The sequence below is a fragment of the Podarcis tiliguerta genome (genome assembly GCF_965153285.1).
Source record: "Podarcis tiliguerta genome assembly, chromosome: 6".
Classification (NCBI taxonomy): Eukaryota; Metazoa; Chordata; class Lepidosauria; order Squamata; family Lacertidae; genus Podarcis; species Podarcis tiliguerta.
The window spans coordinates 54,766,336-54,785,015 of record NC_139539.1 but is presented as its reverse complement, the minus strand read 5'-3'; the positions used below and the strand labels follow the sequence as shown (position 1 = coordinate 54,785,015).

At 41.0% G+C, this 18,680-nt stretch overlaps 1 protein-coding gene across 5 annotated transcripts in view; it reads right to left on the bottom strand.

Moving 5' to 3' along the window:
- ZFYVE9 (zinc finger FYVE-type containing 9) overlaps positions 1-16,183 on the bottom strand; it is a 46,803-nt gene extending 30,620 nt beyond the window's left edge. Inside the window, exons 1-3 of one of the 5 annotated variants that reach the window (XM_083447932.1) lie at positions 15,630-16,168; positions 6,148-6,252; positions 1,680-1,784 (exon numbers count right to left, since the gene is read on the bottom strand). In XM_083447932.1, coding sequence (XP_083304058.1) covers positions 1,680-1,749 — 70 coding nt within the window. In that variant the 5' untranslated portion in view covers positions 1,750-1,784; positions 6,148-6,252; positions 15,630-16,168. Of the gene's footprint in view, positions 1-1,679; positions 1,785-6,147; positions 6,253-15,629 lie in introns of all 5 variants that reach the window. The other 4 variants (XM_083447934.1, XM_083447933.1, XM_083447936.1 and 1 more) reach the window with 4 other exon arrangements.
- Positions 16,184-18,680: the final 2,497 nt, after the last annotated feature.

The following is an 18,680-nucleotide window of genomic DNA, read 5'->3' as shown; positions in this document are numbered from 1 at the left end:
GGCATGTGGTGCCACAAGATGACCATTAGCTGTGATGGCTTTAAAAATGGGATTAGACCTTCCATCAATTAGTCTAACAATGCCTATTAGTTATGATGACTATATGAAGCCTCCATGTCTGGAAGCAGTATACCACATTACTAGGTCTTGGGGAGAAAAAGTGGGAGTGGAAATAGCCTACTTATAATCTCCCCAAAGGCACCTCTTTGGTTTATGTGAGAAACAGGATGCTGAACTTGACAGACCTTTCATCTAATCCAGCCAAGCTCTTTTTGGGTTTCCCTGTTTCCATTGTTACACTTTTCATGCCAGAGAATGCCCTACTTGTACAAATTATACAATGATAAATCCTATCCATGTTTTAGCAGGCATTCACAACAGAACAGTGAACTAGCATAGCATAAGGGGGAAAGTGACTTAGCTACATACAAATCACGTAACAGGGAATACAGCAATCACAGACAAACAAAGCACTTGGGAATTTAATTTTACAAAACATGTTTGATGTTTCGGTATTGTGTGAATGCCATTTTTTCTTCTCCCTCCTCAATGTACACATTTAGTAATGTAGTTAGTAAGTTAATAAGATCTTGTATTCCTACAACAAGCCACAGAACCTAGGGAGGAATACACCTACCAAACCCCATTAGAGGAAGGCTTCCACAACAGGGCTTTCCCCTCCAACACATGCAATATCTATAAGGGGTTGCTCAAGGGGTTGGGAGAATCCCCAAAACATGCACACAAGAGCAAGGGATCATTCCATCTGGGAAACTGATACGCTTGTACAGATGGAACATTTGTAACAGCGTGAAGCTGAATTCCCCCCTAGTTATTTGTGATTACTCAGGGAGTTTACTATTATTACTTTGTGATGTAATCCAAATGCTAACACAAACAACAAGCTGTAACCAATATTTGTTCTTGGTTTACCACTCCTGGTTCATCTGGAGGAGAGAGAGACCATGAGCCTGGGTTCAAATGCAAGGCTAAGCCGAACTATGGCTTAGTCCTGGGTAGCGCAGTGGCAGCAGGAGCAGGGAAAAACGGCAGTGGTCACAATCCCCTGGACCCACACATTTGCTCATTTGTGCTAAGCCACAGTTTATGTTAGTATTATGTGCAAATTTTAGTTTATGTTAGTATTATGTGCAAATTTTAGCCTTCAGTTAGCAGAGTCATAGGTATAGGAAACAGACAATTAATCAGTGTTGCAAACGCTAGTTAAGACTTGTGATAACTAGGAGCACAATGAAATGTAACACTGAACTTAGTGTAAAATGGGGGATTGATCTGGAAGTATGTGCATTCTGGGTGGCAAAAGAGCGGATGGAAGCTGATTACTTCTTATGCACAGACAGCTAATCTTATCTGTACTAGCTCTAGCTGCAAGCAATTCTCACCTGTGAATTATATATCTATGCAATTGTGCCAATGTTTGACACCCAATTAATACAGGGATATCATTCAGGTAATCACTGAAATTTTAAAGACAATTATTTTAACTGTTTCTACCTAGAAAGAAATTGTAGATTTCTCAGTATCCTTTTCAGACTTTTATTCCCAGCAAATGCATAACAGATGTTAGTTACAATGGAACAGGAAATACAAAGAAATACAACCAGAGTCACAGATCCAGATATTAGTTTGCATCTCCAGCCCTAACAAAAGTTACTCACCTTCATTTTGTTCAAATTCATCTAAAACCTTATCAAGGTTAAAAGCCTCTGCCTGGAAATAGTTCTCCATTTGTCAGGAAATGCCACCCAGCTCCTTGTCTGAACCTGTCAAGCAGACAGCCAGTTATGAACTTCTAGCAATATTCCAATGTCCCATCACAAGATTTAGAGATTACCAAGCTTAAAATTTAAGCTAGTTTGACTATTTCCTATAAAATCAAAAGCATTTCCCAGTATTACAAAACTGTGACGATGAAACTGTATTGATCCTCTAATTCCTAATGCCTCATCCATATCAGCCAGATATACAAATAAATTAGAAGCCTTCTAAACTAAGAAGGGACTTAAGGATTTATTTTGGTTTTATCAGTTATTTGCTGCAAGTATTATTATTATTATTAATATTTTTAAAAACCCTAATAAAATCATATTGTTCCTTTTCTTTCTAAAGACAGGAAGGGGAAGGGGAATCCTAACTCACAGATCTAATGGATGGAAGGGGTTAGGGTTGCATGGAGGAGCCCCTCTGATGGCAGTGAAGATGTCTCCATTGGAGAGGGGGGACGTTATGTGGGAAAGATCCATAGGCACAGTTCTATTTTCACTAGCAGTAATCAATGTTAGGCCCTGAAACAAGGCACTCCAAGGGCAGAGTATGACTGGCCGAGACAGGATCAGGTCTGTATCCATGCCACTCTGGAACTGGTATATCTAATTTCCCTCTCCATTAGAAGCCATTTCTTTTAAAAAAGAAAAGGCTCCCTGGGAGCCAAGAAGAAGACAAGTCTGTCCTTACACCTCCAACCTTGCCAGTGCTAGCCAACATAGGATTAAAAATAGAATACAATCTGTCACTTCACACCCCAACCTACAACTCACTTGGAATCACACTCTTAGCTAACTTTTGGAAATAAAAGTCTTTTGTAAGCAACTTAGAGAGTTTTTGTTTGAGTTAAGTAGTACAGTGGTGCCTTGGATTAAGAACAGTCTGGTTTAAGAACGATTCAGTTTACAAACTCTGCAAAACCAGAAATAGTGTCCCGGTTTGCAAACTTTACCTCTGTCTAAGAATGGAATCTGAACGGTGGAAGGGCAACGGCAGTGTGAGGCCTCATTAGGGAAAGCGCACCTTGGTTTAAGAACGGTTTCGGTTTAAGAACAGACTTCCAGAATGGATTAAGTTTGTAAACCGAGGTACCACTGTATATAAATTTGGTTAAATGACAGCAGGATGACTGGCATGATGATAGAAAATGTACCAATCTATTCTTTTATGTATCCACTAAAACTAAGATCCTATGTAAAATATGAAACATTGCAGGACTTCCTAAATGAACACATTCAGTGAGCTTCACAATGGCAATTATTAATAACTTTGAAACAAAATTAATATGTATCAACTACTGAAACCAATTTACTGCCTAACACTGCCAGCCTCCATTAGTATCTACTCCTTCTACCAAAGCAGAGCTCCCCCATTCTACCCACCAGACCAGGTGTGTGTGCTCTAGTAGGAGAGGGGGAAGGGCACTAAGCGGGCTCAGGACTACTGGATCTTCAGTGAGCCCCAGTGCCATCACATGATGGCATCAGTCCTAATCTAGACCCCACCTTCTGCATCGCCTAGCGTTGTTTTAATTTTTGTAAGCTGCCTTGAGCCCCGGTTCTGGGGGAAATGTGGGGAATAAATAAACAAAAGAATAAAAACTAGATTTGTCCAGATTGGAGAAACACAGCTAAAACACAGAAAGCTAAAAAGTTATAATCAATAATAGTTGAAAAGTAATTAAACAACAATGGAATTAAAACAATGTAAAAAATAAATCTATTAAAATACAGACGGTAAAAACAGCATAACACTATTAAAAACCCTTTCCTTAAAAGCAATCAGCTCCCAAAGGCCTGCTGGAATAAAACAATCTTCACCTGCCAGAGGAAGGACCACAAGGACAGAGTTCAGTCTAGGTTCACCAGGAAGTCTGGGAGCAGCCTCTCCCGCGTTCCCACAAAAGGTGCCTGTGAGCGTGGCAGGAATGAGAGAAGGGCCACCTTGAACATCTCAAGAGCCCAAACAGGTTTGTATGGGAAAATACCCTGGGCCTTCAGATAGCCTAGGCCTAAGCAGTTTAAGTTTTTATAGGTCACAACCAGCACTTTGAATTGTGACCGGATACAGACCAGTAGCCAGTGGAGCTCCTTGGGCCCTTTAAAAGTTTTCTAGCACTTTTCAAAGGCAGACCCATGTAAAGCAAGTTACAGTAATTCAAATGGGATGTAACTAAGGTGTGTGTCACTGTGGGCAGATCAGACATCTCCAGGAATAGGCACAGCTAGCACACTGGCTTTAGCTATGCAGATGCACTCCTGGCCACTGCAGAAACCTGGGCACTCAGGCTCAGGGTTGCATCCAGTTACTAACTCAGACAGAAATCAGCAGGATTTCAATAAGTAGTGACTAAAGTATCAAATCAGGAAAAATTATCATATTTTTTCCATGTATAAGACTAGGGGTTTTTAAACCAAAAAATTAGGTTTAAAATTGGGGCTCGTCTTATACATGGGTAATGCTGAGGGGTGTTTTCTTAATTTGGAGTCCCCAAAAATAGGGGCGTCTTATACATGGGGGCATCTTATAAACGGAAAAATATGGTAATCAGTCTTCCGACCATACACACAACTCATTATCAATGCTTGACCCAAGAATGCTACCAGAAATTTCTCATCCGTATAACAGATTTGAACTACAAGGACGCATTGGGAGATGTTACCTAATAAAAATATCATCTTGGTAACTCCTCAATGGCCAAGTAACTTTATAAACCATCTCTACATAAAAAAGTTTTGAATGGATGAGGTGAAACAATAATTGCAAAGAGGAGTAGATGTGACAGTTCAGAAATCTTCACTTTATACAAATATATATTCCTTTCTTTTCCATAGAACATTTAACAACCCCACAGGAAACAAAGCTATACTGAAAAATCACTGACTTGTCCAAAGCTATCTAGTGAGCTTTACTGTAGTATGGGCTCTTGACCATTTCAGTCAAATAAATTATATAATGGACATTTTAAAAGATGACTCCTGTTAATTCAATAATATTTTGTCTATTGTGCTTTGCATTCTTGAATCTGCAGCATCTACAATATCTAACCTAGATTAATGCATGACAGGATACAGCATTTAGCCTAAGCTTTGCCAACCACATAATCCTGGTGGACTGGAACAACAACAACTCAAAACAAGCCAACATATTAGTCAAGGAAGTAATACTATTTCACACTAAAGTCTTAAATGCAATGTGACTGATATGACTTATTCAAGATCTAGGACCTTACAGAAATTAAAAGAGAGATTTGAATATCTTACAACAGTGTTTATTATATAGGGAAGGAAATCTGAACACAGAATTTTAAAATTAACACTGTAACGATAAAGTGTAGTACACACAACTGACCTGTTCCTCCACACAGTCAAGGGATCAACCAATTCTTTAACCAGAAGCAAAGCCTGCAATTTTTAATGCCCCCTTCCAAATAAACATTGAAGAAGTCTGTGCTGGTATGCAAAATAGGAGGCCTTGCGTGCAGACAATGAACCAGACAACCCAGTCATTCAATATATCGTATGTAACCTCATAAGTGAAACAAAAAAGCTAGCTTGTTATGTGCACCTTTCTAAAACTTTCTCCCAAATCTATCCTGCAAACATTTGTGCTGGAGAAGGCAACCAAAATACATTAAATCAAGAACTTAGTGACAGTGCCTGATTCCACAGCTAGGTTTCAAGGAAAAAACCAGAAGTCTAAAGAAAAAGCAGGCAAACATGGCCTTAAATACACTTCAGTTCACAATCCAATTAGTAAGTATGTAATATTCACAGCACCCATTTACTGCAAAAGCACAGCTAAAAGTTGTTAAATTTACAGTACAGATGGCAACCATTTCATGTGGGTGATCCACTTCTAACCTGTGTATGTCGGCATAGCACATATAAGTGCACCACCCCTCCACCTTCTTCTGTGTTCATAAGGACCAGCACATCAGCAATCACGCCCAAAACGGTCGCCACCCATAATAATTTTCTTACAAACAGGAAACTCTAAACTTTAAATTTAAAAATGCATGATTCTATTGCAGAACACTATTGTGGCCAGCAATTATAAAAGTAATAATATATTGAGGGCCACAGCTTCCTTGTCCTTGCTTTAAACAAAACACCCTAGAAACATTACTAGAAATTAGACTGATTCATAACTCTTATTGTGGAAGGCTCTGGGCTGAAAATATGTTTTCCTGCTTGGTTGTTTGTTGCCCTAGAAGGAACAGCAGGCCAGAAGCTCAATAAATAAATAAATTTCTGATCTGTTTAGGACTGCAATATAAGAAGCATACCAAGGATGCAAATTTAAAGGCGCTCTCTTAATTCAAATATTCCAGATGTATACTGTCATTTGCCATCCTCTTACCTTTTTCTCCTACACATGCATAAAGAAACGAATGAACCAATGTCTATCCATGATATACACTGCCCAATCAGCTAGTTGAATTGAATCTGTATATTCTGCTTGATCCTAAAAATGAAACAAACACCACATTAGAATTCCTAAAGCTGCTATTAGTTGTATGTAGTTTAGCTATTTTCAGCCTGCCTCATCTTGAAAGCCAAGTTAGGGTAAGATTTCCCCCCTCTGAAACCTATTAAAAACAATTTGATAACATAACCTTCGCTCCACTACATTTAAGTGGCCACCAAAGAAAGCCCCCCACCAAAAAGATACCAATTATTCCTTGTCTCCAACACATGCTCCCAAATCTCCACAGCAGTTACACAGATGAACTATCAACTTTCCTTTCCCAAATAAGGTGTAGACAGCACACATCTGATCTCATGAAGAGGCAGGAGGTAAGATGGGCTTAAACTAGTTTATTATCCTGAACTGCATCTAGTCTCTTTATGAGGCCATGCATCCTTGTGTAAATGTGCGTCCCGAAACACAGTCAAAAGCAACTTTAGAAGAGTAAACAAGCCCTAAGACTACAAAGGCATCACAATAAGTTGCTAGATACAAACTTGAAAAGACTTGCCATTTTCTCACTAGCTTAACTGGTAACACTTGCTTATGCCTACAACAGAAATTTGTACTTATTCATCTCAGGTAATAAAAGATTTGGGCACCTAATCTATAGTGGTTCTCACTTTCATTAGGAAACATGACTTTCTTATTATAATAAACCAAGTTTTCTGTGATAGGATTAACTTTTTACCAGATTGGCTGGAGACTAACACCAAAGTATGGACGAAATAGTCTTAAGGAAATAACCAGGAATAAGTTTTTGCCAAAAGTACGCAGAAGATGGCAAAACATGAGGGCTGCAACTTGAGCTCTTCAATGTATCCTTGTTCCTAGATTGTGTACATCAGGCCTGTCCAACTGGTTGATCGCGATCTACCGGTCGATCTGACCTCTCTCCCTAAAAAAAGCTCAACTACTCTGATCTCTCCCCCGCAAAAAAGCTCAACAGCTCTGGTCAAATCCAATGGGTAGATCACTGCCAGTTTCTTTATAGTGGAAGTAGATTGCAGTCTTTTGGACACCCCTGGTGTACATCTTTCCACAGAAGCATTCAACTAAGCCACCGGGTAACTGTCCCTCTGGTTAGTGTACCTTCCCTCCTCTCTGACTCAAATTAATAGAGTGACATGAGAAATTAAATACCAAAACCAAATAAATACAAATGTGTAATGGAAAATAATCATACAGAACAGGACTATCAATTTGACTGGCATACTTTGATGCCTGCAGAAATTTTAAAAATGGCAGACCCAAGTGACTTCTCCGGGGCAAAAGTCTGGGCAGGTCCTAGGCTGCCCAGACAACAAGACCCCCTCTCAGCCTTGCTAAGGAAAGCAGAGCAATATGTTTGGTACCAGCTTGGCTGCAGGAGTTGCCAGAAGGAGGTATACAAAACATTATTCAGTCATCTTACAGACTCCATTCCAGATAGGTGTAGGGTTTACTCCTTAGTCTTTTCTTCTCCTGAAGATGTACCACAAGGCTGTGGGTATGTGCCCATCACACTACATTAAAATACATTTTCAACACCACAGAACCATTGTGTGTATTCACTGACTACAATAATCCTCAAAATTATGCCAATGGGAATGGGTCCTAATCACTTCATTCCTACACACTGTTCTTTCCCTAGGGCTGGACGATATCTGGTTTTGAACATTGTGATATACCAGCTACATACTGTGATATACAGATATATAACGATGCCTGAAATAAGGATGGAACCATGTAGAAGCAAATGGGGTAATGTCCTGGCAACTGCTACCCAGACAGAGAGAGGTGGGGAGGAAGAACTAGGCAAACCTCGTGTCAGTTTCTGGATGGGGTGGAATAGAGAAGGAAAGCAGAAGAGACAGACCCTGGAGGGGGAACTCCCACCCCTATATTCAGATTCTTAGCACAGGGAGACAGACAAACACATGAATGCGTGCACACACACGCACATGCAGAAGACGAGTAACAGGAATTGAGAAGCATTGACTAGCTTCACGGTTTTTCCCACATTGTGGGAAAGCTGACCACAGAACTGAGGGCATGGGAGAAGAGGTGGTAGCAGGGATGGGAGCGTCAGGGGTGGTAGTGGGGGAGCAGCTCTGAGGCAAAGATGCACGTCTGCCGCCTCCCTCAGTGCAAGGAGAAGGGACTGTGGCGCTGGGGAGGGAGGCGAGCAAGCAAGCAAGCAAAGCAGGGAGATGGTGGTGTGCTGTTTGGCCTTCCCCTCTCCAAACTTGTGTGTGTGCAATTTGGGAGAGGGAAGTCCCCTTCCATCTGATCTGGTTGCCATCTGATTGGATTTTATTCTGATCCTGATCTGATATGAGGATGTATTTTAATTGATTGTCTGATTTTATGTTAATGTTATACATTTGATGTTAGCCGCTCTGAGCCCGGCTTCGGCTGGGGAGGGCAGGATATAAATAAATTTATTATTATTATTATTATTATTATTATTATTATTATTATTATTATTATTATTATTTCAGGGGTTGTCAACCTGGTCCCTACCGCCCACTAGTGGGCGTTTCAGGATTCTAGGTGGGTGGTAGGGGGTTCTACGGCACAAGCTGAATCCTCCTTCCATCGAGCACTGGTGGGCGGCAAGGAAATTTTACCATCAAGAAAGATGCATTAGTGGGCAGTAGGTATAAAAAGGTTGACTACCCCTGCTCTACATATTTTAATCCCAGCAGTAGAGATTCTACCCTTCCTGCAGAGAAAAGTCTTGGTTCAGCCGAGCCACCCCATGGGGAAGTCATCAGTTTCCAATTGTTTTGTCCAAATTTCCCTCGTGATATATTGCCAGGTCAAAACAGTTATCACAATGTGAATTCAAAAACAGTTTGGGATGATATACTGATTTATAACCCAGCCCTACTCTCTACCTTTCCTATGCTATGACGCAGTCCCTGGTCAACATGTTTTGTGCTGCTTTTTCCTATTCCTGGTTCCATCATCAATAGAGACTTGCAACATTGTTCTCTCTTCCTCAGTAAGTAGAGCATGAAACTCTTAGGGTCATGGGTTTCAGCCCCATGTTGGGCAACATTCCTGCATTGCAGGGGGTTGGACTAGATGATCCTCGTGATCCCTTCCAACTCTACAATTCTATGATCAATAATTACGGAGTCCAAATGTGGAGAGGTGGAGAGAAATTAGATCAGAGTTAAGCATGAGTAGAGCAAAGTGCAATTATATAGTGAAAATGAGTGATGGATGTTATGCCAAAGTGGTGATAAGTTGAGTACTATGCATATTTTGTGTTGAGTAGACATTTTACTAAAAGGCTATCTGGGAAAAGGCTTATTTTGGCGTTTCAATGTGCAGCAGGCATATACATAAAACATTTCTTCTCATGAAGATTATTCATGACCCAATAGTCCCATGAGCCAAGGTACACCAAGGATGCAGAATATCCAGCAAAAGGGGATGGCACCATGACAACAAGGTGAAGAGATAAACAACACAAAAGAATCATTATGCCATATTCACTCTCAATTTAATAGCAGAATGAATAGGAGGACAGGGAGTGATGTAAGGACTGGGAGATGCAGAATAATTAACTTCAGTCTTATGAATTTTAGAATGTTGGTGCGAACAGTACTGCAAACATAAGACAACTAAACATCTAAACAAGCTTTCATCCTACTGATCCTACATAGTAATTGTATACCAAACAGCGTACAGCCAGCTAGGTGAACACAGCTACGAGTGAGTTCAAAGCAAAATTTTGACACAGCAAAGTGAAATCAGAAAATATGAAAGTGTTTATAACGAGGAAGTGTCATTCATAGCTAGGCACAGCTATTAGGAGATTTGTACAGCACTTTGATCTGCCTTTTACAGGGAACATTACGGATTTCTATGTTTGCTATATTATGGGGGGGGGGGGAATCAGCACAGAGGTTTCTGACAGTTACAGATGTTCTAACAAAAAAAGGCTGTATACCAGAAGAGACATTTAACATATCTAGAAAATTGATGTATTTGAATACTGTGCAATAAAGCAAAATACAACCAATTCATAGGTTTACTTCATATCTTTATATGAATTTCAGTCAATTTAGAAGATGATTCTACAGCATACATTAGCTCAAAATGTAATCATCTGTATAAAATTTTAAGTGCATTGATACAATAAACATGCTTTTTATTACAGAACACTCAAGAAGCACAGGCTCAAATGAAGTCTAATTTTAAGATCATCAGCTGATGGTAAATGCCTCTCCCCCATAGTCAATGTATGCGGGAATGTAAGAGATTCTGGTTTCCCATCTGCCACTCCAGTGACAAAACAAAAGCTATTGTGCTTGAGACATGCATTTAACCCTTCTTCTTTTGTACTGGCCTAGATCTGCACTAAAGCAATTGAAAGTAATGGACCACAAAAAGTAAACAATGCTTATCCAAGAAGTCACAACAGTATGCAAACACAAAAAATATATAGGACCTCCTATTTTAGTTTATAAGTACCAGTTGCAGTAAAAACAGCACCTCTAGGCCAGCTGTTCCTCTCAACTGAAACAAATGTGACAGATAACTGTATGAGGTGAACCAGACAGGAATTATCCTCCCCCCACATACACACTATGCAAAATTTGCAGCATGAGTACTTGCCTCAGGTACACTCACTAAGAAGCTGACATATGGACCAGCTTTCTTAACATTTGCACCAAGACAAAAACACACACTGCTTTTTATTACATTTCTGGATACATGCTTTGTTTTCCACAGCACATAAACTAATCTGTTTTTTTTTTAAATAATTTGTAAAGTAGCAGTACAATCTCACCGTAGGAGCTGACAGACTGAACTAAAACAAACCTTCCACTCAACTTCTTAGTTAATTAGATGGAGGCAGTGAAGGTTTTGTTTTAAAAAAATTAAATGGGTCATTTAATGAAGCTCAATTTCCACAGCTATTACTAAAAAGATGTCTACAAACAGAATACAAAGGCCAGACCTTCTGAGGCCAGATGCCTTTAAGGAGTTTGAGAGCAAAGCATTCTTTTTTTCTACAAAAGTCCATTATTTTCCCATTATTCAAAATAGGCTTAACCTACCAGTACTGAATCTTTGAAGTACTGGTAAGCAAGTCCCATTGACAGGAACTTGCAAAGTCTGTATATAATTAGGGTCTTGCTCTTAAAAGCTATTTTTGTTTAATCAAAAACATACAATATATATTCCGTTGGGAAAGCGTACTTGCGCAAACTTCTTTACAATTCCAGCTACTGTTAATTACCTTTATCTAAAGATTTATTATTTAATCTAAAGGACTGCCTCCTCCAATCAGAGCAGTTCTCCTCATTAACATCTCCAGGAGAGATTCTTCTCTATGTTCTACCAGTGGAAGAGAGGTTCCTGGTTGAAATGTGGAAGACAACCTTCTTGGGATCACATCTAAGCTGTGAAAGTTCTTACTCAAAGGAGGTTTGTTTCACCCAAATAATTGTCTAGTACATAGTGAAGACACTTGTGTTCTGGGGCAAGTCTGGCCTGTTGGACAGATGTGTTTATTGTACTGACTCCACACACTTTTATTGTACTGACCCCACAACCCTGCTGTGATATTCCCCAATCTTGCTTGTTTAAAAATATGCAATTTTGTTTTGTTTCTTTCATATCCTGAGCACTGCTTTTACAATGAAGGGGCAGGAAATAAATACTTTAAACAAATAAATAGGTCACAGTACTTATGACTCAACTATTTTCCTCATATGCTTATTGTGATTGGTCATCTTGAAGAGAGACTTACTGTGAATTAAAATAAACATACATGTAATCATAATCAATCACACCCTATGACTCTACTTCAGTAGCAGCTAAACATGCATCCTAAGCTACATAGCTGCTAGAGCTTGGCTTTTAGGAACTGGCTCTCCAGTGTTTCAGTCAGGAGTCTTTTCCAGCCCTACCTGGAGACACCATTAGGAGCAATACTAAGCTTGGTGGACCAATGGTCTGACTTGTATAAGACAGCTACCTATAGTCCTTCTAAACACACAATGATGGAGAAAATTAAATACTGTATTACTTTGAATAGAATTCAATTGGTGTTCCTTCATTGGTGAAGGAAATAAATTCCCTCCTGCAAACCCCCAGAAATTTGCTCCAAGGGGTTCCCCAAAACCTCAGCAAATTTTGGGGAGCAGGCAGGGAGGAAGAATTGCTGGCCCTCTACTTCTATAAAAAATGCCTTCCATCGGCAGAGAAACACTGTTTGCTTCGATCTTTCACATCTTCTTACATAAATTAAAAGGTTTAGGCAACTACTGTTCACTGAGCATTTCAAACAGTTTCCAAAATTTCACTCGTGGCCACACGCTCCAAAAACTTTTGCATCTACTCCCAGGTTTCATTTAGCAAAACGAAGTCAAAATTACTAGAGACTTGTTTCAACACCTTTGTATACGGTTTGTAAATAGCTGCTTGGTCTCCTGTGTGAGTAAAAATTGCCTTCAAGCCACTTGATAAGGATATTTACAACAAATAAACTGTGTTTATTTTTATTTTAAACCACAAACTACTAACTTGGGCTTGGGCTGGTGGGTTAAAAACTGCCTTAATACCAGCACCATGAAAAAAGTATAGTATAGCGCCCTAATATCCATAACTTTGCTTATACAAAGGTGGTATAAACTGATAATTTTAACATGGCTTATGGGCTTCCATTAGAGCAGCTGGTTGACCACTATGAGACAGGGTGCTAGACTACATCCAGCAGGCTCTTATGCTCTTATTAAAATGAGGCAGATTGGTCAAGTTATAACCTTCCAGCTCTAACAAAGGAATTCTATGCATATTTACCTAAAAGTAAATCCCACTATGTTTAATTAGGTTTATTTCCTTGTAGGTGTGTGTTAAGACCGCAGCTTAAGTAGATTAAAGTTCTTCCATAACCCTTCGCACAGGACCATTCACAACTACAGGGATACATACATACTTTATCACTGTTTCTGCTATTCCAATCCTAAATATTTACCTGTAAGCCTGTTTTGAAATATTATTCTAAAATAAATATTGTTAGTTATACTTTATCCAAACAGTTAGATGTTGGCATAAAAATTCTTAGCTGTTAGCAATCCTGCTCTAGTAAGCCATATAATTTGCCTGTTGACTTCAGCATATATTTCTGCATCCATTTACATTTTTCATCTAAGGAACCCAGTGGTCTAGTTATACACTTTCATTTTCAAATGTAAAAGAACAATGAGAACATAAATGCTAAAATACATGCTGAAAAGCATCTGCTCTGAATAGTTCATCCTTTACTTATGCACTAAGAATTAATTTATTAAAATAATGTAAAGCCTGCATAAGTTATATGTTAAATTATATTTGCTTAGATTTAGAGCTTCATGGATTATGGAAGGATTAAATATTTTGCATTTTAAAAAAGAAACAGCATAGACATTCACAATCTTTAAATAAATTTCAGTAAGATTTCAAGCATGAGACTAAACCAAAGCCTAGATTTGATGCCATGAGACATGCTGCAATTATCAGTGAAGTAAAGTTCCTTTTGAAAAACCAGATCTCTATGGGGCCCTTTAAATTTTGGTCAAGTGAGAGCTGCTTTTTTAATGAAATGCTTCTGTGCAGCTGAGCAACATTTAAAGGACCTCTGGGCCATTGAAGAGCCCTCTTAATTGTGCCAGCATTTACCAGATATCAAGATCTAAAGTTTTTTGTCTACTGTACTAAGTTTAATCAAGTGTAAATACATTTTTAGTTTAGTAAATCCTGGCCATTAAATTATACTGATATAAGGCATGTGATATTAAATCCACACCAGAGAAACAAACACTAATTCACTACCACATGTGTGCATCTATGTGTTGCTGATCAATAAAAGCAGTTTTATCTATGGTGGACCAAGCTCAGACAACCTAACAGTTTTCAGTACAATCCAAATAAGCACTCCACTTTCATGCACCTATATTCAGATTTTGATATTTTACATAATAAATATATTATCCTTCTAGATGTCTATGTGCTAAAAATAATCAACCTGCTGTCCTTATAACCTTTAGTGTGACCTCCATGTTTCCCTTACTCACTCTACCAGGCTCTTTGAAATTTTGCATCCATCTTAAGTCACAAATAAATAGCAGCAGGTTCAGATATGAAAATCTGCACTAACACCACAATACCATTCAAGTTTTGTGGACATTTTACATGTGGAACTTCACCTTGTTTAAATATATTAATAAATATAATCTGTTATATATACTTCTATTTCGGTACATGCAAATACTATTTGTTTACATATATGCAAAATACCTAAACATTCAAACTTATCAAGGTAATTCCCATCAGTTATTCATGTTACAAGATATGCAGTCCCTCCATTGCAACCAGTCATCTGGACCTACTTACCCACATCCACAGAACTAAAAAATACCTGAATTTTATCACCAAGGTGAGTATCACTCAAGTGAGTGCAACAACACACACAATTAAAAGTAACCTTGCCTCCTGGTAAGCGCTCTATTTCGGCAGTTATGGCACGTTTCAAATTATTTAAATAGTGAACAGGCTGCAACAAACGACGCCAGAGCAAGGGAAGGTACTTCGGGCACAAAATGGGACACCTTGACAGCAATATTCCCATCAGATCCAGTATGAGAAACTTGGGCTGCGAACAAATGGGAGCTGCCTGTAAAGCAGCAGGACAGGAAAGAAAGGGGCTGCAAGAATGCACAACTGCAAAAACAAGCAAGGACTGTGAAAAGGCGATGCATATGCTCTACGGAGCGGGGGGGGGCTGGATGTATGGGGGAGGGGAATCTACTAATTAACAGAAGCGGTATGAAAAGGCTTGCTGGCTTGTTTGTTTGGGGCGGCGGCGCGGGGGGCTGCCACGTCTTCTCGCTCACCCCCTGAGCTATTAAGAGGGGTGGGAAGCGCTATAAACGAGAAGCCAGGAACTCCTCGCGGAAGGCTTCCCGGTTGCCATGAAGGGAGCAGGGCTCTCTTCCCCCCCCAACCCGCTCCATCAGGACAAGCCAGACAAACAAGGCGAGGGATAAGCCGGGACGAGAAGCTCCTCGCCTGCCTCTATTCTCAAGGTCCCGAGGCTTTCATGATCCCTAGTAGGAAGGAGGGAAACTCGCGCCCCTAAGGTTGGGGGGCGGCGGAACTGACCCAAGGTGTGCTGTGGGCGAACGCGCTCCGACCCTCAGTTATGTCGCCTCTAGCCCTTTTTGGGCGGAAGGTTCCCTCAGCTTCCTCTCCTCAGGAGCCGTGGGGCGGCCCCCTACCAAGAGAGGCTCCCTTCTCACGCCGCCCCACAGGGGCCTGGGAGAGTATGCCCGGCCTTAGCGGCCCGACGGAGACCGGCTAAATCGGGAGGCGGCCAGCAGCTTACTCACCTCGGGAGGCGGCGGCAGCAGCAGCGAGCGCCGCCGGGCCTGCATGTCGGAGAGGCTCCCCTCGCTCGGCTCCCGGGCAGGCCTCTTCCCGAGCTCAAGGAAGGCCAGCGCTGCGCCTGCCCGGCCTCCCGCTTGCCCGCCTGTTCCCGACGGCGAGGGCTGCCTCCTCTCCTGGCTGGCTGGGCTCCCTCGCCCGCTCCGAGGCCGCCTCAGCTGCCGGCAACCAGCGCCCCCTGGCTGGCCTCAGAGGCAGCGCACGGCACTGCGGCACAAGCGGGGAAGCCTGGCCGGCCTCCTCAGGCGCGGCTGCGTGGTAGAGCGGCGCCGCGGGGAGGGAGCCGCCGCTGCCGCTCCTCGTTTATTTCTCCGTTTCCAAGCGGAAGCCCAGGCGAGGCTTGCTAGGTAGGCACCGGTCCGCTTAGGGAGCAAGCAGCCGCGCGAGCCTCTGGGAGGCGGAGTCGCCAGAGGGCAATTTGGATGCTGTGGGGAAACCCCTCTCGGCGCGCGAGGAGGACAAACAACTGGCTTGCCAGCCGCCTAAGAGGGGAGGACTCAAGCATTGCAAAGAAACGGAGGGGGAGGCGTCAACCTCCCGCCGCAAGCAAGGACGCAGCTGGAAATCACTGCGCGTGTAACCTGCGCGCGCGCGCAGCTGTGTGCTCACGTTCGGAAGAATGTGCTGCACGTTAGTTCATGCAGGATCCCTGTTGCTTGATGCAGATCAAACTCTCATGCAAGCACCCCTTTGCTTTTCCCAAACCCCTTTTTTATTTTTGCGTTGCGTCCCTTTGTTCCTAAGAGATCGGCCAGTGTGTGCTTTATCATCCCTTGGCCCCTTTTGGTGCATATCTGGTCAAAATAATCAGGTTATCCTGCAAAGTTTCAATTCGATGTCTGCTATCTAATTCTTAAAGTAAGCTTGTCTGGAGTGGACACAGATAAGATTTGTCTGCAAATTCTAAGCAATTAATGGATGAGCTGTAAAGGTGAGTCATGCTGCGTATGACTTAAGTTTAGCTTATATGCTGACATTTTGGTAAACTGCCTTGAAGTCATTATGAAAAGCGCTGTATAAATGTTGTAAATAAATAATGCATATCAAATTATTACATACTATCCTTGTGGATCGGGTTGGTTGTCTGCAATGTATTGCAAGGCAGTATTTTGTGGTACAATAAAATATCCTTGTATTGTATTTGATTTGAGCACACTTGTGATGCTCACAATAAACTGACTCTGTTTAAAAGTATTGCAACGATATGTGACACGGTGGGCGATCCGACTCTGAGATGGTGCAATTGCATACACATCACACAATGTTGCAGTCATCAAATGATACTGTGTGTGTGTAAATGTTTGAACGTATCAGCCCTTTTAGCTAGGTCCAAACACAGAAATGTATTGCATGGCAACCTCACACTGGTTTTCACCCAAGACAGATAAAGGATCTTCAAGGATATGTCATCAGTGTTGAGTAATTTTGAGTGGAATGGCATGTTAAGGTTCATTTTAGATAATTACAGGAAGACATATAATGGAATTCAATAGAGGAGTGGTACAATCATAGCAGCAAGAGGAAAAGTTTATTTCTGAAGTATCCTGTAATTATAGGAAGTGCCAGGGAGGAAATTGAGTAAGGAGGTAGTTCCTTGAGCATGGACAAGTATTGCAGCAGTCTTTAGAACAGGGTGGGGAACCCTCCAAGCCTGTCTGCCCTCTGGGGCTCTCCCCATGCCACACCCCTTTCCCAGACACATGCCCTTTCCTCAGGCCACCACCAACTCTTTCCATGACAGCTTAATGCTTTTGCTTGACTAGAATGTGTTTTTGAACTCCAATAATGCATCTTGCTTGCCTGGATGGAAGACAGAAGAACTAGCTTACTGTACAAAGCTACTTCATATTTGTTGCTCTGCCCATGTTTGCTTCTGGCCCTACCCACCACTGGCATGTCCACCACCACCATGCCAAAGTTTGACAACAAGCTCTCCCAGTCCAATAAACAGTCCCCAAACTAGCAAATTTGTTTAGGATTTCAGCCTTGAAAGTCCTATTCCTAAGACATATGTCCCACTGAAATCCACAAGAGACTCCTCACCCCTGCATTAGGTCATGTTGAGGAGTGAAAAATAGTTATCTGACAACTTTGAATGTGAGGGGTTGGGGAAAACATAGTGCAAAGAGACAAAGAAGTGGGGTGGAAGAAGCAGCTAGGTATGTAAGAGGAGGAAGGAAAGTGGGGCATGATGTAAAAACCTGAAAACCTATAGTTTGTAACATTGTTAAGATGGATTGCAGGGGGCCAATATCCTTCAGCCTGAATAAATTTTGCAAATTCAAAAGCTTACTCATCACTTTGTGGCATTTCAGTTGTCTTAATAACAGTATGACCATATTGTGACTTGCTTCCAAATAACTGTATTTAGAACTGGGATGTTATGTGAACCTTAGTTTGCTTCTCAATAGAATCTAGGAAACATACAGTACAGTATAGAATTCCCTACATAATATAGTGAACAGCTGTTTCCGGCATCTACAGATACAGCAGCTAAATCATGCCCACTGAAACTCTGTGACTGTTGTAAAGCTTGTATTGGGCAATTCTGAATGAAATTTGAAAACAAAATGTAGGTGGCATCTGTCAAAGGCTACGTTCAAGGAAACAAGTTTATAAGTATCTGCTATTACTGCATCAGCTTGTTGGCTGGTTTTGTGTGTGATGTGACTGTGAAACACAGTTCTTTGATTGCACCATGGTAAATATACAAACATGGCAGGGAACATACAATGAAACATGGTGATTAGCTTTCTCCCTTGGGAATATATCCCTGAAAGGTGGCTGTTTTTAGAATTACTATAATGAGGGGTAAAAAAAATCTGAATACAGAAAAAAATACACATTGATCTTTTGCTTATTTTTAGCATTAGGATTTTGTTTGCTCAGTTTTATTAAGACAATTGTTTGAGATTCTGATTTCGTCAGCTTCCAAATGGTACTCCAGATGGAAGCAAGTCTCACTATGTTGTGTTGCAACCTTCATACATCCGATT